Below are 26,952 nucleotides of genomic sequence, written 5' to 3'. Positions count from 1 at the left end.
TTCGTTAGGCTTGCTGTTGAGAGAAGCAAAAGCCAAGGAGGATTAGGGGGAAAGCAAATGATGGAGGACCGTGGGGGACTCCATTATTGCAGGTTAAAGGTGCCCAAAATAATGGAGATTGGAAAGGAAAAGTTGTATGACAGAAATGATCAACAGAGGCCGGCAGATGTGATGCTCATAGTCATGTTTCTATTATTAGAGAGAGAGAGAGAGACGTCGTTGTGGTTCATAGGGGATTTGGCTCCGTCGCTTTCTTTGAAGATGATGATTCAGGACGATTGGATGTGTTGGACTTGAGTTAGATCCACTTAATGAATAGTTTTCGATTATAGTCTTCTTAAACTGTTGGATCTAGCATGGGTAAGATCCAACTTTATGTACAAAAGAGTTGGAGAAGAGTTGGACTTCGGATTCATATTTGAATATGAATACTAAAACTGTGCATTAAATTTGAAATGGGTTACAAATGGGTTCCTTTTGACTTCGGATTCATATTTTGTTTTATATCTTTATCTAAGAATTTGTTATATATCTAAAGATTGAAGCAGATTCATGTAACATTTACATGTGGTCCTTACTGGGTGACCCATAGCTTGACAATCACATCCGCCTTATTTGATTTCAATGGATTGGGTTAAATCCAACTCAGAGAAAATTATACATATACATATAAAAAAATGGAAAGGCAATGTCCAAATCATCAGCTCATTTTCATGGATATCATTATGGACAGTTGGGAGAAAATTAAAGAAAAAAAAAAAGTGACATGCATTTTCATAATCAAATATTAGTTTTTACATTTTTTTCTTGTTTTTTTTTAACCATCCATTGCGCAGCTTCACAAAGTTTGTTTATTTTTTATGTTAATGATTTGATATTTTTTATGTTAACGATTTGATATATTTGATTGTTTAAGCCTCCAAAAACATTAAAGTTGTTTAATTAGTGCTCCTTCAACCAAAATTTCTATATAGTGAATGAGTGGGCTGACTTTGTATAGCGCGCACTCGTGCACACACACATATATATTTATATATATATATATATATATAATTGAACTCGAGACTATGTAGAACCCTTAATTGACAATAACGTTGTATAATGGACATGTTTGTCTGGTAGAGAGAAAACAGACGAATTGCATGTAGAGGAACAGAGAACACGTTAGGATTGGAAGAGGGAGGCACTTTGTGTGGTGGAGGAGAAGAAGCCCTTCATATTCAACGTCGCCAAACTTCTCCTCGTGTTTGAATTTGATCTCCAAGACCAGCCAATCAAACATCCAATGGTTTTGCTTTGACCGTTAATTGAAAGCCGTTGTCGTGGTGACGTGTACCAGCCGAAGAGCCTCGTTGGCTTGGGCTTTGGTGTCACCTTAATCTTCTTTAAAAAAAAATTATATATAAATTTAAAAAATATAAAAGTTTTTATTCGGTATGTGTGTTTGTGTAAAGGAAAAAGGCTGGATTTATCCTGAGCATAGTTTTTAAGTTTTGCTTTTGTCTCTATGATTCATAGAATTGGAATTTTAAAGTATTTTCTTCATAAGACCCACCAATAAGGTGGAAAGAATAACTCCAGAAATGGAGAAAATGGAAAATAAGTATGTGGAAGAGTGGGAGGAAAAAAAAAAAGAAGGAAAATTTAGAAAGTAAGTTGAAACTGGCTGTTTCCTTTAATTATTATTGGCTGTTTTATTGGGCATCAATAATATCCATATTATTTTTTATGGGCGTTATTTTGCAAGTGTTAGCAAAATAGTGATTATTTTCTAAAATTTTATAAGATGGGCTTCATTTGGCAATATTTTTCATAAACGAGGGATCATTTTGGAGGCAAAAAAACGAAAGGTCGGAAGTTGGAATGAGTCGGCATAATGGGGCCCACCACCATTAAGTTTTCTGGAACTGACAGCCGTCCATCGGGAAGATGGACGGTCCAACGAGGACGTGCATGGGAGAACGGTGCGATGCCCGTCGTCCCCTTATACGCAACGTCTATGCCCTTCCATGCCATCATCTCCCTCTCTCTCCCTGTGTGGTTCAGGGGCCACGGCAATGGCGAACGTGAGCAATTTTTCTCTGAGCTCGAAGCCCTCGACCCAATTTCCCTCTCGCTCTTCTCCCTCTGGCAAAAGCCTCGCGCTTCACAGTCAGAATTCCGACTCGTCCAGGATTTCCTTCAACCTCAGTGAGAATTTCTCTCGCGTCTCTCTAAATTCGCAGAGCGTCGGAGTCTGCCGGGCGGCACCAGTGCCGGTAAGACGCGAAATTGCTTACTTAGTTTTTGTTTCTGTGAATGTGGTTTTTTCTTTTTTCCTTCTTTTGTAGTGATATGCCTTCACAGATGGGGGTTTCCCTGCGATTTTGATCGTCTCCCCTTTTCCAATTTCCTGTTGAAATTGAGTGTCTGTGTGAACTTTGCGCGCTTTTCTCTGTTTAATCAAACTGTTTTTTAAAGGTGGTGTTTGGAGAAAGTCAGTGAACTGGCCGAAACTTGACGCCAATATTGTTGCATTAGTTGCCTACTGGGTGCTGATTGCAGATTTTTTTTGTTTGTGCATGAAAGAGAGAGAGTGTGTGTGTGTGTTATCTGTGGTTGTGCTGTGCTGTCAATCTGGTTCCATGTTTATTTACCATTGTGATCCATGATAGAGATGATTCTTCTATGAACTCATTTTGTATCTCTTCTTCATGTCCTTAAGTATCTACAAATTAATAGGCACCTGATGCATAATAGATTATGCGGTTCGTCCTGTCGTATCTCTTTTCCTTCCACATCATGGCTAAGAGAAAACGCAATGGATCTAAGAGTAAGCTACATTAGACAATTAGTTTAATGTACATTAGCGGGAAATGTTGAGATCAAGATAATACTGTACATTAGCTAGTTCATTCTGTAGTGATGCAACCCTTGATGGCACTTCACAAGAAACTTTTCCAGTTCAGGACATGCACATTGCCGGTTCCCTGCAGAGGCATGAGATTTTCATTGTCAGCATACTCTGAAGCGGTAGTTAAAAACGTCACCATTTCTTTGGTTGAAGAAAAAAGGAACAGCAGGTGCTGTGGAATAAGTAAAAGTTCCAACATTTTTTGAAGTAATGATACTAATGAAGGTAGCCTAACTATCTGCAATTAGATTCTTCAGAATGTCCTCATGCTTTTCTCTTTTTTTCGTTACTTTTGGGAATTGGGGAACGAGCAGTGGCTATGAGAGAATAAAATTCTTGGAAATCCTACAAGCACATAAACTTCCGGGTGTTGGTTTAGAAACAAAATTAATGAAAGGACTTTCTGGAAAAATGGGAGTTGACTTATGGTTTTTAACCGTGCAAAGAGGTAATGAAGGCTTTGCTTCTATTTGTTATGTTACTTTTGTCAGTACTCAGTCGTATCTATGAGGCTTCAGTTGTCACTTGTCACATGGTTTAAGTGTCATATTTTATTGCTTCATCCTTCATTGTTAAGTTGGGAGTGTAGATATGTATAAATTTAAGGTGATTTGTTACTTGTTTTTGTTTCCTAGATCTTATCCAGTACTTTTCCTTTTTCTCTTAAATTTTATAGTTTTTCACTTTATGATGATTTTTTTGAGGTTTTCAGCTTATTCCTCAAGCAAATCGATAGTTAGATCAAAAAGTCTACCTATGCTATGGCGTTAAGTAAATAACCATTTTCCTCTCCAGTCCCCACCTGTTTCTTGTTTCATTTATGTTGGCTTGTGTGTATCATCTGGCACTAACATTCCTCATTATTTGACATCTCTTCTAGATTGTTGCTTCAAAGAAGAATGAGCCTTTGAAGGTTATGATAGCTGGTGCTCCAGCATCAGGGAAAGGGACACAATGTGAGCTTATAGTCAAGAAAGTGAGTTGTTTGCTTTTCCTATTTCCCCATGTATGTCTTATTGCTTTGAAGTGCATATGTAAATGAACTATTGAAGATACAAAATGGTACCAGAGCTTCTCTGTAGCTTATCAATTACAGCAGAATAATCAACAACATAACTACCATCAACTGAGTTTCATACCTTTGATTCTGTTACCAAAAAGTCAGGACGAGAGATGTTCTCTAGTGTCATAGTTTTTCTATTTTTTTCATTACAATTAAGTTGTTCTCTTCCCATTGCTGGAACATTCTTTTTTTGTTAGTTTGACATGTTGAGATGCATCATTTCCTGGAGAAATATCCCAAGTTTTTCAACCATGGCACTTTTTCCTACAAACAGTACCAACAATCCAACATAACTGCCATAGAAGTTTCATCACGAAGAATTAGTCTTCTTTTCCTCCTATGTGTGCATTTTTTTTGCTCTAAGACTATGAATGTAATATAAAATACTATTTGAAAAGGATAAAAGAGTACAGGTCCTTGTATAAATGAACAAAAGATGGTGCCCTATTTTATGAAGTGTGAAGATGCAGCTGATTTAAGACTTTGTATACAACACGGGTCGAGTTTCTGAATGGCTTGCCAATCAGAAGGTTCCTGAATTAATATGCCTGGTCAAGTTGTTCTTTGCAATTTCTCAGATATAGACTCTTTCTGATATCTGTTTCACTTTCAAGTTTTGTGTGCACAGGTTTTTTATATCTGTATTCTTGAATCCTTTTTGTCCTTTTACATTGATGAGCACAACAAAAATTGAATAAAGTATTCTTTTAAATGCAGTATGGGTTGGTGCACATTGCTGCTGGGGACTTGCTAAGAGCAGAAGTTGCAGCTGACACAGAGAAAGGAAAGGAGGCCAAACAATACATGGAAAAAGGGCAACTGGTGCCAAATGATATTGTTGTCATGGTACATTTAGTGCTTTGTTTACCTTGGTATGTCATTTTATGACTTTTATTGCATAAGGTCTCCATTTTTATGTCTAGATGGTGAAGGATCGCCTCTTACAGCGCGATGCCCTGGAGAATGGATGGCTTTTGGATGGATATCCCAGGAGCATCTCTCAGGCAATAGCCCTTGAAGACCTTAAGATCAGGCCTGATATTTTTCTTCTTTTAGATGTAAGCAACCTTCATCTGTCACAAATTTTTCATGTCATAGCGTTTATTTGCACAGCATTTTTGTATCTTAATTAGAAACTATGAAGTCGAAACAGTATAAGACATTGTCTTTTTTGTCAATCATTCACATAGAAATCTTTTTATGACATTAACCAATATAATTATTTCATCAACGGACCATGGATTCAACTGCAAAACCATTACAAAAGAAATGCTTCCACATTCTTTAATAAATGAGCCCTCATAGGCTTCCCAAGATATATGTAAAATGACTTATGTGTCATATCCTTCATGTCTATTCTAATCTGATCTTGTGTGGAGAATGGAGAGTGCCTATTCTAGGACATCTTGATCATCATTTATTAGAAAGTCAAAACTACTGTACAATTTAGAGGAAAAGGTAGCTTGTTGTTTAGACAATATCACATTTTTCTTTAGAATCAGATGATTAAATTGATTAGTGAGGGAAATAACATTCTTTTAAGAGGATAATTTTTTTTAGGAAGAGCAAACCATACTATAAATGATTGTCAGATAAAACACCAATTTATATATTTATGTCACAGAGGAAGAGAGAGAGGAAAAGTGAACATGGATCTTCAGAGCATGTTAAAAAAGTAAACTTTGGGTGTTGAATCTGAGCCTTCCCTGTACTCCTGGCTCCCATGCATTGACATGACGTTCAACTGTTTGTTTGTTGATTTTGCAGTTGTCTTAATGAATATGAATAGTATGTGTAGTCATCTTTCTTTTGTTTCTTTTTTCATGGTGTTTGGCAGGTTCCAGAGGAAATACTTGTCGAGAGAGTGGTTGGTAGGAGGCTTGACCCTGTCACTGGGAAAATCTACCACTTAAAGTATTCTCCACCTGAGACCCAAGAAATAGCGGAAAGGCTTACTCAGCGGTTTGACGATACTGAAGAGAAGGTAGGAGCTCATATGGATTACATTGCATGTATCCTGTAAGCTAGACAGTGGTTTTGTTATTACATTTTCCTTTTGCAAACAATGCAGCTCCTTCATAGAGAGCTCTGCATCCAGTTAACGAGGATGTTCTTTTGACAAAGTGATCAAGTGTTCTTTTTCTGTGATATAATTCAAACGACAAGTGATATATGAAAATCGTTCAGGCAATTGCTGATGTTTAGGTTTAGAATGCTAAGTTATTGGTTTAAGGTGATCTCATATACCATTAATGTGTTGCTGTTTGGTTGTTAAGGTAAAATTACGGCTGCAAACTCATCACGGGAACGTTGAGGCTGTACTTTCAACATACAAGGATATACTGGTGAAGGTAACTTTTGGGGCTTCTTTAAAACAATCTTTTGTCACCAGAAGCATTTGTGCCCTCTCTATCTTGTAATACTCTCAAAAATATTCCTTGCTTCTTTTTCGCCAATTTTCTCTTTTCTGAAAGGTGGTATTGGTTTGAATTTGTTCACCCGCCAATTTTCTCTTTTCTGAAAGGTGGTATTGGTTTGAATTTGTTCACCCATTCATGCGGGCCGGTTTTCCAGTTTCTTTTTAATCGAGTGTGAAACACATAGCCACAGACCATGTACTCTCATGCCTGTCCTTCTTTATACTGTTCTTAATGTGAATTTCCCAAGGAATGGCAAACCTTCTTTCCTTTTTGCTGTGTCCATGTTATACAGCTGTCATATAATTTATATTGTCAAACAGTCACTGAACGAGGTTTCTGCGCATATACAACAGCTGCTTAACTTGCCAAATCCTGCAGGTTGACGGGGATGGACCGATAGATAGAGTATTTTCAGAGATCGATGCAGCTCTCACCAGGCTTGTAGAACAGAATCGAATGGCGGAATCTGCAAATATAGCATCTGGTATGGCATCATAATAAGCACCATTTGAAAATATTTGTGTATATTCAAGTACGAGACTTTGTGAAATTCGGAAGTTAACGTCACAGTCTCTCAATTACAATACTGACTTCAATAGCTGATCCTTGATGAAATGAACAATTGAGAGCAGAAAATCTCTCTCTTTCCCCGCTCAAAGCCGATGAACATGTCTTTCCGGGGTGGTCATGATTTATCAGGTGATATTACTATAAACTTGATTTTTCATGTGTTGTTTATCTTTCTGTTTGTATCAGCTTTTCAAATAGCAACCAAATGAGAAAACGTGCAAATGCTGCTGTATTGGTAGTCTACAGCAGATCAACATGAACAACAAAGAGAAGTCTGAAGGAAATCTAAAGATAATCATTAAAATGGTAAATAAAAAGGGACACAGGAAACATTATAAGCCGATGAGGATCTATTCACTCGGATGAGGATGGGAGTAAAACAGTTACTTAAAAAAAACACAAAAGGATGAGAACAAGTTGCAGAGCAGAATTCATGTTAATAGTCCATAATGAACAAAGTTTGGTAGGTGAATATAAGAAATCAGTGAATTCTTAATCTCTCAGGTGGAGAATGTAAATTTTTGGTTGAGGGGCCCAAGGCACTAAAGCCAGACAGTGTATGACCATGGCTTGAAACCTCCCTCCTGTGTGACAGAGCACCACCAGCCTGCACAAGTGAAGGCTACTTGCCCGGTGAGCGGAGGAGGTCTACCATCCGGCTGACGGCCGAAGTCCTCCTAGGGTACAGGACCTCTTTTTGGTACCTTAGAGTGCCGTTCCACGGCACTTCAACTTAAGTGTCAGATGCGGCACGGCCCCTCTTTTGTAGCACAGGGAGTCCTTCCCTTCCCAGTCTCCCCTCCCTTCTAAATCAAAGAAAAGGGCAATGTTGTGATTTACTCTGTGAAGTGATTTATTTATGCCAAAGATTCAGAGCTCTTATCTATCTAAAAGACGCAAAATTAGAAGTTTTAATTGAATATTAAAATAAAAATATAACATTGGAACAAACATTTTTAAAAATATGAGTACGAATTAAATGATGATTTATTGTAAGATTTAACCAATTGAACATGGATAGCAATTAGTCACAGAGAAAAATTAATCAATCGTCAGCACCCCAATTTTTTGTTATCATGTTTCCTTCAATCCAATTCGAATCAGCAGGCCAATTATAATCGTTTCAACGACGTAGAGCACAAGCAGTTAAACTCGTAACAAGATTAGCCCTCATGTCTTCAACAGGCTTAGACAAAAGGACTTTTTCCAATAACTTCATATGAAATTCGTTGAATTTTGCAAAATCACCATCAACCAGGTGAATAAAATGTATTTCAAGCACAAATGAGGCAGAGAAATAAAAAATCAAAAGGGGTATAAAAATTGAAGTGCTTCAAATACCAATGAGACCTAGAGAGCGCCAATGAAAGAGGATTCAAATGTTTCTAGGTGCGTAAGCGAAGCATTTCATCTTACCACTCACCTGAGAACCAAGACCCCCCATCATTTCCATATCCCTTAGGATACTAGGCTTGCTTTCGGTGCTTTAACACGACACCCCTACTATGATGCAACTTGCTTATCAGTTCTTTCTTTAGTATAGCGAGTTGATGCACGACAGTTTGAAATGGAGACTGGCGATGTCTTTGGGGAAGAAAATCAATCACATGCTTCAACATTTCACACTTGAAAAACAAAAACGCATACATCACAAACCTAATTACCACCAAAGGTGAAAAGACTGGAATCAAAGGTTTAGGTTCTAGATGAAGCCCTCTGGGGACTTGCAAGCCAAGACTCAAAAAAAAAAAAAAAAGCAACAAATCAAGTCTCAATTGCCCTATCATTTCATTCCATGAGCACTAGACCTTTGGTATTTAGCTTGTGAGGCTTAAGTTGTCGGGGCATTAGCTTTGAAGAGGTCGAAGCATCTCCTTCTTTCCTCTTGCCTTCCGGGTTTAGAGCTGCTTCGGGATTTGGGTAGAGAGCAGTAAATCTGTCAAGCAAACTGCGGCACATCTACTTAAATTCAAAACAAAGACAAAGAAAATTAAATCTGGTTAAAAACGACAATTGGTTTTGAGACTTCGGTTTGCAGGTGTCATGCAAAACGGCCCACACTGTTGTTGCTTTTCCTTGAAAGGTACGCGAAACTATCGTCAAGAAAGCCATCTTGTCATTGGCGAAGATGAAGACGTTTGCAAAAGCGTCAGAGATTAAAGAAAAAGCCATCTTTTCAGTTGGGAACATGAAGACGTTTGCAAAGGGAAAAGCAAAGAAAAACGATTCATCCTTTAGCACAAGAAGTCAAGCACGCCTAGTGCACACTTGCTTCGTAAGTTACACCAACAGAGAAAGAAAATACTTCTCACTGTATCGCATTCTATGGAAATTCATGTTCAACTATCATATCTTATAACCAAGAGAGGAATTGACAACCTTGAGATTGTAACTCATAACGTCCCTCCAGCTTGGTGACATTCACAAGCTCACGTCAGGTGACAGGAAAGTTGTTGCTATCGACACCAGCTTGTGTATAGAGAACTTTTTGCGACATATTCGGCCTGTCGCGGTAAATCACAAGATGACGTGAAAATCTTATAAATAAATAGTTATATATATATATATAGAAAGAGAGAGAAAGAGATTATGTATGTGTTATCAGGTCAGGTTGGCCACTATTACCAAAGACATAGCCAAGGAGGGGCCGTATGAGTTTGGTCCTACTTTAATTTTTAAAAAAAAATTACATGTAAATTTTAAAAAATTTTACTTGTTTTATATAAAAATTTTAAAAAATTATATTTCAGCCACAGTCAAAATTTAGGAACTTTAATTCGGCTCTCTTCATAAAAAAATTTCTGACTCAGATCCTGACTAGTACACAACTCAACCTAAAATATATGAGCTGGGCCCAAAGCTTAATTTTGCAAACTAAACCTGGTTTACCCAAAAACTTACCCTCACAATGCCTAATTTTATGCATGCACTAAAAAGGTGTTTGATGGTTTGAAATTTTAATTTGAAAATTTTATAATCACACTTTCTCTTCAAATTGGAATGAATCAGAATTTGATGTTTTAAATTTTTTTAATTACAGAAACAAAATACAATGCTTCTTTAATAATTTAAATTTCCTAAAAAATAAATATTTTGATTCTAAAATTCCATGATTTCGAGTATATCAAACGCTTTTTTAAAAAATTGGAAGGACATTTTAACCACTTGATCCATAAAAAAAAAACTATTTTTTAGATTTTCAAAATTTCTACTTTTTATCTTTTATTTTCTGAAAGGACTTACTTTTTCTCATCTCATCATTTCTCAATTCTCACCCCAATGCTCAAAAAACTGCACAAAGAAATAAAAGCAAGTTTTCTGCTACGGTGCTAAATGACCAAATTACCTTTAATAACCTTTTAAAAGGCAAGAACAAAAAAGAAAAACAAAATATTTTTTAAAGAGAGTTGTGAAGGAGTCAACCAGCTCGGAGTTGGCCATATCGCATCAAATTCCTTATTATTGATAAGGTCCAAAGTCATTAGTTTCTCTTTAATCTTCTTCTTTTCTTTCTTTTCACCTTTTAAATTTTAGTTAAAAAAAAGGAAAAATTAGAATCTTTTTGGATTTTAAAATTTATTCTATTCCTCATTCTTCCTGAATCTTTTTGAATACTTGGCGAGATTATCAATCGAGTTTAACATCATAAGAGCCAATCAAAACAAGCTTCTGCCACGTATCAGTCTCAACGCCGGCCGTGTCCACCGCCCGAGTTCGGGTAATTAAACCGCCAGCGGTTTCCACGCAAAGCTGCACGCCGCTAACGGCAGGCCATGACATGCACGAGGACACGTGGCAGCCGCAGAGAGACAAAGCATCTGCATGGAACACAGCAAGAAGATGAAGCCTTTGGCCGGCTTGAAATGTAGCAATCAAATTGAATTTTTCTTAACAAGTTGAAGAACTAATAAGGGTAGGCATCAATTTGACAACACTAACAAGACAGAGATGAAAAATTCTTGAATATGCTCATGATGAATTTGAAAAAATGGTCCTAAAGATTGAGTAGGAGAAGGAAATCCAAAACGGCACAAGCTAATTTCTAACTTTATGTATAAAAAAAATGTGAGGAAAAAAATAGACCCTTTAGAGTAGATTATTGATTGATTATTTTTTATAAGTATGATCTTCAAAGCAACATTAACAATATGCATTGTATCAATTGTCTAATCAATGTGACAAAGAAGTAGAGTTAAGTTCCTTTTTTTTAAGTGAGTGGTTCCTTTCACTTCCACTGCTTTTAAGAGAGGCCATTAGTATGTTTTGAGGTTTTTTATGGTTCAGAAATAGACTGCAGTGATCTCTTCAAAATTCAAATACGAATCTTTAAAAGATGTGGATCACTTTGCTGCCTAGTACAATTATGACTTAAACAAGGTGAATCACCTTGCCGCCTAGTACAATTATGGATTGAACTAAATAGTTCAAGTTAGTTTAACTTGTAAACCTTTGAGGTGAAACTGAGATTGAATCAAACTCAACTACAACATCGAGCTCAAGTTCTGCTCTATAGAATTGTTTCTTTTTAACTTTTAAATGTTAACTTCGGTTTAATTCATCGAAGCCGTTTGAAACTTGTCTTAAATGTGTAATTGTTAAGTAGGCAGTTGCGACACGTCAAGTCCAGACATAACCCAGACCCTCGTTTAAACGAACTCCGTAAAACTCGTTAAACTATTAACACGGCGAAAAACTTAGTCTTCAATCTGCCTGAGCAACTCAAATTTAACATTTATATTTTTCAAATAAATAAGGTTGAATGCGTGGGAGGCGGAATACAGAGAAAGAGAGGGAGAGACAAATCACTTCGTTGTTACCAAAATGGTGTTAAATGCGTGGGGGGCGGAAGGTCTTCCCAATGGAGAGCTTGCTTCTGCTCGTGAAACTTTTCTCAGCAAAGACTGCATGCACGCCTTCCATGCCTTTTCTTCTTTAGGCTTCAGCAGAATCGTTATAAATCCTGCTTCATTTTCATTCTCAGTGCGTAAGGAGTCGTAGAGAGAAAGAGAGAGAAGATAGATGATATAGAGGGAAAGAGCATGGACAGTGTGGAGAGTCTAAGTGAAGTGCATGAAGATGACGACCATGCCAGAACCGGTAAGTGTGATCTCTTCTTCGTTAACATAAGCTCACAACTGTGGGGGCAAAATGAAGTGAGAGTACTGGTTTTTGTGTGAGGTTTAGATTCTTCAAGGCTTATTTCTCCTCCTTGTTACTTGGAGAATCCCAGAGTGGACCTAGTGGCTCGAACCCGGACTGATCCTCACATTCCAAAATGGCCTTGGTCACATATTATGAATTGGTCCCGACTGCTCCAGGATTCAGACCCACTCATGACAACTCCTGTTTCAGTGTTTGGCAGCCATGGTCTCAACTGAGAAGGTTTGGTTTTCCACTAAACAAACAAGTCGCCTGTAACGACACCATGATGATCTTTCTGCTAGAGACAACCTGCTGAAAAGTGTGGTGTTTCAAAACTTATGCACCGACTAAGAGACCAAAGTGAGCCTGAGCGTGCAAGCAGGAACGGGAAAAACACACACTATTAACAGGAACAAGTTAAAAGAATACATTACAAGCACTGCCGAAAATAGTTAGAAAAATGGCAACAGGAACACAATAAAAGACCATAAATCTGGTACCAACTTCGGAGAAAATGCTGTTTCCGCCTTTTCATGGTGTTTTCATTGTCAAGCCAGGTGGTCCAAGCGCTATTGAGCAATCTTTGTGTGGTTTCTTCTAGTATTTTTTTATTTAACACACAACTATTACAATGTCTCTTCCGTTACTCTCTTTGCTTTCTGTACGTATTTGAAGCTTGATTTGAGTGGGGATGTGACAGGGACGGTCTGGACAGCAACTGCTCACATAATAACGGCAGTGATAGGGGCAGGGGTGCTTGCTCTGCCGTGGAGTGTGGCTCAGCTGGGTTGGGTCATCGGCCCTCTCGTTCTTCTGGCCTTTGCCTGGGTCACCTACTACACAGCCATCCTCCTATGCGACTGCTACAGGTGCCCCGACAAGACCACTGGCCGGAGAAATTCTAATTACATGGAGGCTGTGAGTGCAATCCTAGGTACCACCCATTTCCTCCATTTTATGCTTTTCTTGTCTCCTTGTTTAGAACCTCCTCAAAGACATATCAAGCGTTCGGTGTTGGCCGAAAGCTTGGATACTGTTTAACATTTATTGGAATTATTTAGAAACGGAAAAATAAAAATAAAGTCAAAGATTTTCATCAAGTTTTTTACTTAATGGGTGGTGAAAACGTCCTGCATCGTTGCCCATCAATCCTCTTTCAGTTGCTTGCTGGTAAATGTGCCCCAAATTTATATGGAAATTCACTGAACAAAGAACAGTTTTTCACTAGGCATTAAGGCTTTCTTTTACCAAAGAAGAGAAATGTTTGTCTTCCTTCCATTGGATTGGCAGGGGGAAAGCAAAAGCTGCTATGTGGAGTTGCTCAGCAAGCAAATCTATGGGGGGCCATGATCGGATACACTATCACAACCGCTACTAGTATGATGTGAGCATTTATTTCATCCCTCCCTCTTTGCTTCCAATTTCTTCGAGTTGCATATCTCAAAGTGTTTTATCTTCAACTGCATTTTTAGCGTAGCGCCTATATATTTATATATATGTATGCGATGTGGTTTCTTGGTCCTAGTAATAATTATTTTCGTACTGAAAAATGTCACGATTTTAGTTGTTTTTTATTTCATTAATTGGCCACTGAGATCACCAAAATGCGTCTTTAGGACATAACTGATAAAAGATAGTAGTGCTAGTTCACTTTTTACAGTATCTTATAAATTGACATCCATCCTCCCTTCTTACAAATTTATCCTGCCATTTCCTTAATCACAACAGCTTCATTCCCTGAATTATCTACTATTAGAGGCATTTGGCAGGGAACTGCCATTTTCTGTAGGAAGGTAGTTTCAGACTTGTTTCGTGGATGAGTTGGATATAAATCAAAAGGCAAGACCTATCTGAAAAATTATACTATAAAAAAATTGATCTGAATGCCATATTTACTGTTGCAGGAGGAACTATTCTGGATAAAAATAAGAATGAAATACGCTGTGTGTATGTGTGTGTGTGTCTGTTGATGTTTCATCCATAGAAACAACAGATGAAGGATTTCTGGCTATTTGCTTTCACATGTCATGCTTTACTTACATATTTTAACGGCTTAGCTTCATCACAATGGAAATGCATCCACAGACACAGACTGAAATTATGGAACAAGCTAATATGAATACCGTGGTTTTCTTGAGTTGCAAACAGGGCAGTGAAGAAATCCAACTGTTTACATAAACATGGCCACAAAGCAAATTGCCGGATGTCTGGAAACTCCTATATGATAATTTTTGGGTTGGTTGAGGTCATACTGGCTCAACTTCCTAACCTGGAGAAGGTCACAGTACTATCAGTTATTGCTGCAATCATGTCATTTGCATACTCTCTCATTGGCCTTGGCCTTTGCATTGCGAAAGTTGCAGGCGATGGCAACCTCAAAGGAACTTTAACTGGAGTTGGGGTTGGCTCCAATGGTGTTACTGCAGCAACAAAGACATGGAATGCCTTCCAAGCCTTGGGAAACATTGCTTTTGCATACACATTTGCTCCTCTGCTGGTTGAAATACAGGTATGCTTTACAACCTGCTGGTTTTTCTCTTTTGTTAATGACAGGATAGAAATCATTAGAGTTATAATATATTACTGAGGAGATATTACCTTTTAGGAAAAGCATTAACTGGGGTCTGAAATTGTGGAAAATCGGACTGGAGTAGTGCCAATTATAGAAAATTGAATTCGCTAGAATCAACTCCGTACAAATTTCAGCTGCATTCTTATGTCGCTCTTGGTATCCAAATCCAAATCTTGTAGGACCCTGACACTCACAATCTAACCATAAACAAGCACCTCAACAGAATAAGTGCAATCACATACCAGTAAGACTTTGCTGCTAGTTTGTGAGCTCCGTTTAGTTTCAAGAACTTCGTTTATCTTTGATTTTGTATTATCAGTGGGATGAGGCATGGCTTGTTTTTTTGGATATGTATAGACTTAGAAGAAATATGTTGATTTTTTTATCTATTATGCAGAGGTGGACTGTCAATTTGACTTTTCACCTTGATGCCCTGGATTCAAATTTCACTGGTATCCAAGGAACAGAGAAGGATCTTCACCATGTCTGATTGATGATTATAATCTGTTTCATCATTGCCTCCATGTTTATGTAATGTATATATTGGGCAAATGCACATCAAGTTTAAGCAACACTAGTCATATGCTTGGACTTTTAGATTTGATACAGCATGTACGAGAGTTCTGTTTCTGTTTGAGTTCAATCCTCACAAACCACGTCTAGAGAATATACAGCACAGCGCAGTGAAATTTTTTGTTGGATGTAGGATACGCTGAGATCACCCCCACCTGAGAATCAATCCATGAAGAAAGCTACCCTCTATGGGATAGGTGCAACATCAGTTTTTTATGTAACTCTGGGCTGCATAGGCTATGCCGCCTTTGGAAATTCTTCCCCAGGAAACTTTCTTACTGGCTTCGGTTTCTATGAACCATACTGGCTAGTTGACATTGGCAACATCTGCATTGTCATCCATCTTGTTGGTGCTTACCAGGTAAAGATTTCACCCACTTCCAGTACAAAATATAATAACTAACTTGTTGATCCTTGATATGGTGGTATGCTATCTAATAAATGAATAGTGTTTCTAGAAATCAGTTATCTCCCTCATGTTGACAGTATTAAAGCATTCCTCAATGAAGTAGTAATCTTATTTGCACACATAATACATAAAAGATGTAACTGAGTTCTGTCATGGCTTTGTGGAGCAGAAATTTTACTTTGTTGTGCTGTTTGATTGTCTACTGAGTACTGCTGGCTGCCAAGAAAAGTGGTTCTTTGCATTTTACTTTCAAAACAGCTTACATAAATCACAAATTTCATCCCACTGATGCATTATGAAGTAAATTTTCAACGAAGTAAGTGATAATAGATTATTTCACCCGCCTTTAAGTCTTTAAACTTGATAAGAACACACAATTTTATGCTTTGTTATGGCAACACAACTCTGTCTATCTAACTTGGATTAACCCTTGCAATGTTGATTTTAAGTGTAAAGCTACTTAATCACGGCAGCCTGTACTCCTTATAATAATTTAACTGATGGTTATTTATAGTAGGTCTCCTCTTGTATACGCAGAAAATTAGGTCCACTTCTTATTATATTCAGAACATTGATGTGCACCCTTTTTACCATGTCCATAGCAGCTGTATGTATTTCTCAAGGAACAGTGAAAAAAATTTAGGAATTGAAACCTTTTGAAGAATAGTCGTCTTTCCTGAATGGAACTCCGAATACATGTGTTCAGAATTTGAAAGGTAGTCAAATAATAAATTGAGTTTATGTCTACCGACAGAATTAAAAGAAGGAAACTCATTGTCTTCTAAAGGAAAACAGAAATATGTGAAATTACGCACATTTTTCATTAATAGTCGCAACTTAAGGCACATTTTCAAAGATTTCCTAGATACCTAAGCTTCGTAATGCAGCATCATTTGCTAATGGAACCTGCAGGTATTTGGTCAACCAGTTTTTGCTCTGTTGGAGAAGTGGGTAGCATCAACTTGGCCTAGATCAAGCATCTCGAGCAAGCTTTACAAGATCAATTTGCCAGGTACTAAAACTTGCGTACAGTTTACGCTGGCGAGGCTGACCATCCGCACATTTATTGTTATGCTTATGACAGTTGTGGCCATGATCCTGCCATTTTTCAATGCAATCATGGGATTGCTTGGAGCCATCATCTTTTGGCCATTGACAGTGAGGTTCCCAGTATCAATGTACATAGCTCGAGAGAAGATCAAGATGGGGACATTCGAGTGGTACAGGTTGCAGATTTTGAGCATGGTCACCTTGGTTGTCTCCTTACTTGCAGCTGTTGGGTCAGTAGCGGGTCTACTGGATAGCCTCAAGCATTCTGCTCCTTTTAAGAGCTATTACTAGAGATCCAAGCCTCCTGAAGCTTCTGCAACTCTGTTCTGACTTGGTAGTATGGTGTATCATGGTGCTTGATTCGAGGGATTCTTGTGATTCAAAGTTCTGTCCAGTAAAGCATTTTAGTTGCATTTTCAAGAGATGTTGAGGGCTTGAAGTCCATTGAATACTAAATTTTTAGTGGATGCTTTCTTGAACGTGGAAAATATGACATGAAAAGAAAGTTATGCGTGTCTAAACTCTAAACTCTTCAAATGAAAATTTTACTTTTGGTTGAGTAAACATGATTGTTCAACTTGGAAAAGAAAGATATCAGAGAGAGACAGAGGGAGGTCCTGCTTCATGTTCCATAACAAGCTGCAGGTTGTTTGGAAAATCTTTTACCATATTAACTAATGAATAAATAAACAAATCAATCAAATTTAAGTGCTCGGTTTTTTTGTTTTTTCAAAATGCCCATGAATAATTGCAATTCTTTTTTCGTTAATAACAGTCAATTGCCATCAAAACATTTTCCGCCTTGTGGATTGAACGATGCTGGAGGTTCTCATTTTAAATATCTGATCGTTGAAATAGCTTTTTGGATATAAGTTAGTAGAAGATTTGATAAATCTCTGATCAAGCTTTATTCAATTAAGTTATCTATGTTATTTAATAGTTAATTAAACAGACTGTGTTACGTAATTGTTCAATGAGCAAACTTTTTACTTGAACTAATTAATAAAATAGTTCATGAACATGTTCTTTATTTCTATTGAAGCCAGTTTCAAGAAATTTCGTGTAATTTTTTCTCCTTTATGTCTACCATATTTGCCATCATTTCTTCCTGTTCATCATTTGTCCATTCTATTAGTTTCTATTCACTTCATTTTGTTCATCATTGTCCATGTATCTGCTGATCTCATGTTATGAAGTTTGCATCTTTTTGTAAATTAGAAAATGAAAAAATTTGGAGGAAGGCTGCAAATACTTTCGAGCCTTCCATATGCGTGAACAGATTGGTGATTCTTTGGCACTTCTTTTTATCTTTCATTGTCAATTAAACATTATTTCCTCTATGTTTTCATATTTTTGCGTTCAATATTGCCTTTCCTATTAGCTGCTTTCAGTGAATCGTCTAAAACCTTTGACTCTCTGGGGATGTGTTGAATGAGGACTTTCTTCAACACAATGAACCTACTCTATTGGAATTCTTGGAATCTCTTTTTTTCTTAAAATTTGGATGTATAATCAAAACCAACACTATTTTTATATCATTTTCATTGTCAAACTTGTATAAGATTCAGGTATTTTGGGTTCAGAATATGGATTTACTCAAAATTAGCATTTAAATGGAATCCAAACCATTCTTTGTGAATTTAAAAGTTGGATTGGGCTTGGATTCAGATTTCATATTTAAAAGTCAAATATTGAAAAGTTGGATTGGGATTCATACTTAGTTTCCCAATTTATAAGCCAGTTTTGGTTACGGTGTAAGACTTTTTTCCATTCTTATTTGAATTCAATTATGTGAATCTCGGATAAATTGGATATAGTAAAATTACATCCAATCCAATTGGATGAGTTGACATCCCTATACTCTAGTTTGCAAGAAACATAGTACTCTTCTTCATTATCAACTAGACATATGTAAACTATGTAACTAGGTGCTGAGGCAAATGTGGGCCATGTGTGGGCAATTGTCCACACGGATTGCAAAAAAATATGTTATTTTATACTGATATTTTTTAGCAATTTTTCTCATTTACATATTGGTGCCCCTTAAAATTTTATATGTAATGCCCCTTGTTTAATGAGTTGCCTTTGTGACACCCTGTCATGAATATAAGGGAAATGAGTTTGAATATGCTTTAAACTTGTTATATAACACAGGCAATGGCGAAGCTACAATGTAGCTGGTGTAGGCACTAGCCCGCACGAGGCCTTTAAAAATCTCATTTCATTGAAACTAGAAACCGTTGCTATCATGTAAACTATTGCTATTGTTTATGTTGCATGATGTTTTTAGCAATAATTTTTACATATTTTTCATCCAAAACATCTAGCGGCCATCTGATTTCAATTCGTCGGAAAATTCTTTATTTCAGGCCAACTTGCATGTCATGAAGAAGATAGTGTCCCTACCCATAGTAAAAAATTTGACTGATGTCATGACACTATTGAGACTGAGGTGTCCTTTGTCATCTTTCTACTGGATGAAAATATACGAGTGCTTGAATTGCGCTATCTGCCTCACTTCTTGGTCTCAACTTATATCCATGCTAAGGATTAATTTCAAACTAATGATAATGAGAGAGCTTAGTTTACAGGTTTTACTCTTGGATATAGCATTCATGCCTCAAGACAATGCTGATTTTTCCAATGAAAAAAATATAGAAAGTAGCTAATTTGCAACTAGCAAGAGACAACATATACAAAATCTATTCAAAGTAACAAAAAATATAAACCTAATCTATATGTACTATTGTTATCACCCCAAATTTTTCAAAAAATACTGTATTTGGATTTAATCCTAGACCCAAAATAAATTTGCAGCTATTCAATCTAAAATGAATTTTAAGCCGCAATTCTGATCCAAATAAAGCGTTTCAAACCTGAAATTCAATTCGAGTTCAAAACGACAAAGTCTGGTGCTATAAGCGCCACGCTCGCGTGCATAGACCTCTTCCTCATTTTATGCTTTGTCCTCACACCAAAATATGTTTCTGAAGCTCAAAACGAAGCCGATCACTCTTTTATAATGAAAAAATCGGTTTTCTACATATTTTAAGTAAAAAAAGGGGTTTTTTGGTAATTTTATCTTATTTTATTCACTTTAATATCATTTTATTTAACTTAAAAATAAAAAAAATTAAAAAAGGGTTTTTTGAGCCCCCCGACACGCAGTCACGAGACCGTGTGTCGCGCAACGTGTGCGTGCACGATCGCATTCTACGATCGTGTAGGGCGATCACATTAGGCGATCGCATGCAACACTGTGCGAGCACACTTTCCCAGCACCGGGCGCTGTTGTGCCTGGCTCACAACAGCGCCAGGACTAAGCCTACGCGGTAGAAAACCACCCCTTGGGAGCAGTTTTGGACCTTCTAGGGTGGGCATTAGCCCTACCCACAAAAAGGATGTTTGCAAGGCTAATGGTCAATCCCACTTAGTTAAAACCTATTTTAAAAAAAAAAATTCAAAATTATTTGAAATTTAGATGAAAATATTGTGAAATTCAAAAAAATTCAAATGTTGAGTTTTGGCTCCAAAACTCTCTATAAAAACCCTTATTATCCTCCCTCTTAAGCATGAGTTAGCATTTGGAGAAGCTCTACTGCATTTTCACTTGAGAACCTAGAGTTTTTAGCAATCTTCTTCCATTTTCTTTCTCTTCTTTCCTTTTCATTCTTTTCTTCTTCTCCAACTTGGAGCAAGCTTTATCAAACTACAACTCTTCAATGAAGCATGAAAATCTCTTGGAAGTCTCATCTTCATCATCTTGGAGTTTCATTCAAGGTGAGTTTAAAATCATTTCAAGCAAAGGGTGATCATTTTCTCCCAAAATCATTCATTAGAGGTATTGCAATCATCCTTTCTTTCCCTTATTTTCTTCTTTTTTATTTTTCTATGGCCATACAAGATATCTCTAAAATCTCTATTTTAGAGTCAAGAGGCTATTCTTACGTGCACCGGGAGTATGAGAAGATGAATTGATATTTCATTTTATGTTTGAATCATGTCATCTCATTTCTTGAATATAGTCTTGTTTTGCTTCTCCTATTCTCACTCTTCCTTTCTTCCACGAATATGTACATGTTAATATGCATTTTCATGTCATTTAGCGCTAGTTTCCTTTTTAATCACCCTATTAAGAACTCTAATGAGCATTTTATCGTGTAGCTTGATCTTCTTCCATACCCAATGTAGAAGAAGCATATTCTCTTGTAACAAACAAAATAACCATGTCTTGTGTTTATATATATAAAAAATTGAAATCATACTTTCCAAAACATTTTTGAAAGATCCCTAGCATGAGTCCAAACTTCCCTCCGGCCTACATCAAACTTGAAGTCAGTTATTTTGAGTCATATATTGATTTTGAATCTCATAAAGACACGTACATATATACATGTTATATACATATATGCACATATAATGATTCTTTTTATCTTTTTCTCTCTATGTTTCCACATTTTATTATACAAATTTGCATATACATATGAACTCATATATACATGTGTTTTATTTTCTCTCTCTAGAACCTTTTGTTTGTCTCTTCAGGATAGATATCTTCTACAAATTTCTTATAATATATATATATATATATATATATATATATATATATATATATATATATCTTTTTTTTTCTTTCCCTTTCTATTTTAAGTTAAACTTCATTTTTGAAAGCTTATACAAACATTTATACATACATATAAAGAATATATATTTCTTCTTGTTTCAAATCTTCCATTTAGTGATCTTTGAAATCTCATTCTCTCTTTCTCTATTTCTCTCTCTTTCTTTTTATAAGAATATTGCATTTCTTTCATTATTCTAAAACATTTTCTCATGGTCTTTTACTTACCGACTTCATTAAGACAAAAAATCAAGTAATGTCCCAAATATTGGATTCATACTTGATGGTCTATAACCCTAATCCATTTTCAAAAACTTTTCCTTTTTATATACGATAGTTATCAAAACAAAAATCTTAGATGTATGTTATGTTAAAAATGCCCTTAGATGAATGTTATGGTAGGAATGAATGATTTTCCTTTACAATCATATAGGATCAATGGATTCATGCATTCACCCTCACTTAATACAACTTATAATCATAAGCACATTTCCAAAAAAATTTAAACAAGATGAGATGGAGCTCTAGTCAAGTAGTAGTCGAATTGGAGCAAAATCTCAAACATACTTAAAGTCTTAAGAGAACAATAAAATGACTTCAAAATTATTTCACAAGCTTTCCAAATGATTTTTACAAATACTTTCTAATTGTAGTTTTCCCTAAAATATTTCACATTCTCAAATGATTCTTCAAGAACCTTTTCAAAAGTTTGAAACATCAAACTTTTAACATTTTTCTACACTGCATATAGAATGGAAAAGATGTTCAAGCCAAAGTGAAATGCATCGATAATAAACATAGCCCTCAGGTTGATTACCCCTAGTAAAGGCACCGGGAACGGTCGATCATCGTACCAACAGGCGAGTCCTTTTCTTTTATCATTTTCAAAATAAAAACTCATTTTTCTGAAGCATCCCAAAACCAACTGAAATTTTTGGGGATGCAAACAACTATCCTAACAATACTCAAATTTATAGACCAAAACATTTAATTGACAACCTAGTCTATCTAGCTACTCATAATATCTACATCCTAGACGGAAGAGTGTTACAGTCAATGAAATAAAGGCTCTTCCGAAAATTAACATTTGTATACTCATTTCTATTATTTTAAGAAAAATGTTATATGATCATTAATGGGTCTTCAAAGCTAAGTTAAAATATGAAGGATATCTTGATAAGTTAAAAGCCCACCTTGTTGCTCAAGTTTTCAACGAAAAAGGACTATATTTTCATGACATTTTTCATTAATTATACATCATGTTAATATTTGTGTTGTTTTTCAGTTTTGTGATTTACAAATGGGATATAAAACAGCTTGTATAAGAATGCATTTTTTCATCACCATTCAAGGAGAAGTTTAGATGAGCCAAGAAGTTTAGATGAGCCAACCATTAGGATATGAGGATGCTCTCAAAATTGAACACGATTATTAAATTAAGGTGCACATTCTTCTAAGGCTTGTGTTAAGTAGGCTGAATTTAGTTCCAAGCTTGTGGGCCATTATAAGTTTGCTATCTATGTTTTTCATCTTATCAAGGCATTTTTCTCGTATATGTTGATGATATGATTTTAATTTGAAATTATTCTTCAACCTTGAAAATGTTGATTGACAAACTTTGCCTAGAGTTTCCCATCAACATTTTGGCAAACTCGAATATTTTCTACGTATTGAAGCTTCTTGTAACCATGCAAATGTTTTCGTATGTCAAGTCAAATATGGTAAGAAAGTTCTTGAAAAAGTTTAAATGGCAGATTGCAAGTCATCCAACCCCATTACAAGTTCAAATATAGGAGTTCAAGTTCAATAGGACAAATTGTTTAATGATCATACTTTATATAAAAAAGACATTGGCTTGTTATAATATCTCACCGTCACTCAACCAGAAATCTCTTAGTTCTCAAGTATGTGACTAATTTATGTATCAACCTATTCAAAGTCATTATCAAGCTATTGAGGAAATACTTAGGATATCAAACGCAAGATTGATATGGGACTTCATATTACATCTAAAGTACTTTGAAACTAAGTACATTCTCTTATTCATATTGGGCTGGATGTCATGAGACACATATCCACAACCAATTTTTTGCAACTTTCTTGGTGCATGCAAATTGTATGTCTTGAATCATTAATTAGAAGCAAAAATATGTGATAAAATCAAAGTTGAAGTGCAAAAGATTGTGCAATGGCATCAAGAGCTATTGAATTAAATCAAAACCAATTTTTGTTAAAGGATATTGGAATATGAGTCAACACAATTCTAATTCTATTTTGTGATAACAACATTAGTGTCCTCCATATGATTGCAAAACTTGTGCTTTATAACAAGTCGAAGCACTTTCAAATTGATTTTCACTATACTCATGAACTGATGATCAATAGACTATTTATAACCAAATTCCACATTTGATCTTACCAATATAAATCTTAAATTTTTACTAAGGACCAGTTTCATTTTCTTATTCAAACTCGGCCTATAGGAGAGGCTCAAAAGAGTATTAATTGTTTTAATATTTCTAAAAACATTGAAGAATGAAACTCCACCAATGAAAGCAAGGAAAATCTTGAGAAGATGGTCATTCAAATAAGTGAACTGCCTTTGCTAATAAACGTAGAAAGAAAAGTAACAGCAAAGATAATTACTCAAATCACTTGCCTACTTTTGGAGATAGAACCACCATTGTAAATGAAGGTAGAAAAAAGAAAAAGTGGCTACAACTATCATGATAAAAAGGTTATAAATAGCAAGGATAGCTCATATATTTCATGATAATAAAACAATAAATGGTATGAAATCAGGTAGAAAATAAATGTTTATCATAAAGTATTGCCACTAATAAAGAAAGATGTGTTAAGGCATATGTCACAGCCCAAATTTTGGAAATGCTAGCATTTGTAAATCAATCGAAAAATTATATAACTGTTCCCCTTGATGTTAAAGAAAAGTGAAGTGATTAGAAGAAAAGAAGAAAATACAATTATGTGGTTTAACTCAAGATGAAACTTAAATCGACTAGAAAAGGCACCACAACTTTGATTCAGAAGAAAGTCAAAAATTTCAGTGAAAAATTGTTTTAAAACTAAGGAAATCTGATGGATTTACAAACAAACTCATTTCTAGGATTTTAAAGCAAGAAATCTGCCTTAAGACACCCTTCTTCATTAGGGACACACCTTCCTGTTTAGTTGTAAGTATCACATCTTTCTAGAATGTTTCATGCCATTTATTGTATTTTTGTCATAAAAAAATTGAACTTATTGTTGCCATGTGTGACCACCACTCTTACCATCTTTACTTGCAACAATAGTTTCATCTATGGTAGTAGATATCTCATTTACATAATTAACTTGACTGTTGCTCTTGTTGCCATCTTCATCTGCACTATATTTGTGACCGTCTCCTCAAAATTTCTTGCTTCCTTCATTAGGTGGATACCCTTCCTTAATGTTTTGAGAAATAATAAGACTTTTAATACTTCCCAATGGAGAGCATGCTCCTACTCATGAAGCATTTTTTGCAAAAATTGTAGCAGCATGGTTATAAATCCTGCTTAATTTTCTTTATTCACAATGCATAAGGAATTATAGAGAGATAGCAAAAGATAAAGTGTGTGTGATGCATTGATAATGAATAATGTACATCCAATGAACATTGAAGAAGGTGAACTGCAAGAAGGTGATGACCATGTTAGAATTGGTAAGTCTCTCTTATCTCCATCAAGGTATGCTCCATATGAGTGCAATGAAATGAAATGTTCATTGTGAAGGTAGTAGTCTTTGCATGAAGTTTACATTCTTTTAAGCTTTCACCTTGTTACTTGGAGAGTGCCAAAGCTGATCTGGCGTCTCAAACCTTGACTCTCCACATTAAAAAATGGGTGTTCAAATTGTAGTATCATGAGTTGGTTTCTACTAGCGCCAAGACTCAGCTTGTTCATAACAACACGTGTTCAGTGTTTAGCTGTAACAACCCGTCTCACTCTTACATTAGGCTTTTGCTCCTGGTTTTGCAGATGCCACAACCTACCCTCTTAAGAACCTTGATAGCCAATCGCTTAATGACACTCTTCATAAATCCTCCAAGATTCCTCACATTCTTAGATATGGAACCAAACATCCTAAGGTATGACATGATAATCTGCCCTTTTTAAGGCACACTCATCTACTCATGTGTGGCACCAAGTCCGGTTGTTGGAAACAACTTTAATACAACTATAATGATCTAGCTTAGTTACATGACCACAAATCCAAGTACCAGCATAGAAAATGTTGCTCAAGTTTTTTCATGGTGTTGTCCTTGTAAAGTCGCTTGTTTCCATGTAACTCTCTCTCTCTCTCTCTCTCTCTCTCTCACACACACACACACATAAACATGTTTGCATGGTTTCTTCTAGCTTTTCCTTTGGTACTTTAAATCTCTCTCTCTCTCTCTCAATTGTATGTACTTTTTTCATGTACTCTCTCCCTCTCTTTCTAAAATCATGATTGTATGGGTTCTTATTCTTTTCCTCCTTTAGTTCTGTAAGATGAAGCCTAATTTGAGTGGGTATGTGACAGGGACGGTGTGGACAGCAACTACTCACATAATAACGGCAGTGATAGGTTCAGGGGTGCTTGCACTGCCATGGAGTGTGGCTCAACTGGGCTGGGTCGTCGGCCCTGCCGTGCTCCTGGCTTTTGCCTGGGTCACCTATTACACAGCTACCCTCCTCTGTGACTGCTACAGGTACCATGACAGAAGAAACTCCAATTACGTGGAAGCTGTGGATGCAATCCTAGGTACCCATTTCTTCCATCTCTTTTTGTTTTTGTTTTCCTTTTTAAATTTACTCAAAGATATATCTAAAATCATTTCGAACTCTTTAAACACTTTACATAGTTTATATTTCTCTTTCAAAGAATATGTTCATGTTATATATTATAATCATCAATAAATGTAGGGAAATATTTATCTTAATTACCATAAGATATAAATTCTACAAATGCTTCCCTCTTTCCGTATATACATTTGCTTGCACATGTATCTATGTGATTTGCTTTCAACACCATTACCTGCAAGAAAGAGTGTAGGTGATATTTTCCTTTCCTCTACATAGTTCACATGTTTTTTATTGTCATTACATTTTGTTCTAAACTCCTAACTATAACGTCGACACTTATTAAAGTAAAACTTTTACACGTATCTTTTGACATGTTCTTGCTAATTGAAATTTCATTTACCGCGGCCTTGTGATATATAATTACACGAATTCTTTAACATGTCTGAAACCTTTTTTTAACAATGATGCTTCAACTATCTTCTGAAAATTGCCTTCATCTATAACTTCATTTGTTATAAACAAAGTCTTTTCGTCCTCCTTTTTTATCGTTTACGAGGAATATTCTTTCCATTGTGAGTCAAAGTAACGTCTTTTAGAACGGTTTCAAACACAGCATCTCTCCATAGTATCACACAAATCTGATGAAGTTTGTTACGCCTTTGCTTGCACAATCCATTTTCACAATTATATTGATGATGGGGTGCACTTGAAAAGGAATCGTACTACCCATCGTTTATTTTTTAGAAATTTCTCAAAGGCAAACCGACAAATAAATTATATGCACTTCAGAATAGCTGTCGTATCAACTTTATCAGC

The 26,952-nt window shown here is 36.0% G+C and overlaps 2 protein-coding genes across 2 annotated transcripts; both read left to right on the top strand.

Annotated features, from left to right (window-relative positions):
• The first annotated feature begins 2,015 nt into the window (after window positions 1-2,015).
• LOC116250518 (adenylate kinase, chloroplastic) lies at window positions 2,016-7,103 on the top strand. Its single transcript, XM_031624199.1, has 7 exons — window positions 2,016-2,258; window positions 3,774-3,869; window positions 4,674-4,802; window positions 4,880-5,014; window positions 5,794-5,940; window positions 6,233-6,307; window positions 6,755-7,103. The coding sequence occupies exons 1-7, from the start codon at window positions 2,058-2,060 to the stop codon at window positions 6,872-6,874; spliced, it is 903 nt and encodes a 300-aa protein (XP_031480059.1). The 5' UTR covers window positions 2,016-2,057; the 3' UTR covers window positions 6,875-7,103.
• A 4,668-nt stretch (window positions 7,104-11,771) lies between these two features.
• On the top strand, window positions 11,772-17,256 carry LOC116248032 (amino acid permease 8-like). The gene is made up of 6 exons (XM_031620601.2): window positions 11,772-12,043; window positions 12,789-13,022; window positions 13,379-13,472; window positions 14,237-14,597; window positions 15,367-15,594; window positions 16,555-17,256. The coding sequence occupies exons 1-6, from the start codon at window positions 11,986-11,988 to the stop codon at window positions 16,981-16,983; spliced, it is 1,404 nt and encodes a 467-aa protein (XP_031476461.1). The 5' UTR covers window positions 11,772-11,985; the 3' UTR covers window positions 16,984-17,256.
• The last annotated feature ends 9,696 nt before the right edge of the window (window positions 17,257-26,952 follow it).

The sequence above is a fragment of the Nymphaea colorata genome, chromosome 1, assembly GCF_008831285.2.
Source record: "Nymphaea colorata isolate Beijing-Zhang1983 chromosome 1, ASM883128v2, whole genome shotgun sequence".
Classification (NCBI taxonomy): domain Eukaryota; kingdom Viridiplantae; phylum Streptophyta; class Magnoliopsida; order Nymphaeales; family Nymphaeaceae; genus Nymphaea; species Nymphaea colorata.
Note: the sequence above shows the minus strand (reverse complement) of the source record. Positions and strands in the feature narration are given on the sequence as shown.

Bases quoted from the DNA above. Each gene is read 5' to 3' on its own strand.
- LOC116250518 (XM_031624199.1), top strand. From the start codon at position 2,058: ATGGCGAACGTGAGCAATTTTTCTCTGAGCTCGAAGCCCTCGACCCAA. The intron at 4,803-4,879 runs GTACATTTAGTG...TTTTATGTCTAG, and splicing joins CAAATGATATTGTTGTCATG to ATGGTGAAGGATCGCCTCTT. The intron at 5,941-6,232 runs GTAGGAGCTCAT...TTGGTTGTTAAG, and splicing joins TTGACGATACTGAAGAGAAG to GTAAAATTACGGCTGCAAAC.
- LOC116248032 (XM_031620601.2), top strand. From the start codon at position 11,986: ATGGACAGTGTGGAGAGTCTAAGTGAAGTGCATGAAGATGACGACCAT. The intron at 12,044-12,788 runs GTAAGTGTGATC...GGGATGTGACAG, and splicing joins TGACGACCATGCCAGAACCG to GGACGGTCTGGACAGCAACT. The intron at 13,023-13,378 runs GTACCACCCATT...TTGGATTGGCAG, and splicing joins GGCTGTGAGTGCAATCCTAG to GGGGAAAGCAAAAGCTGCTA.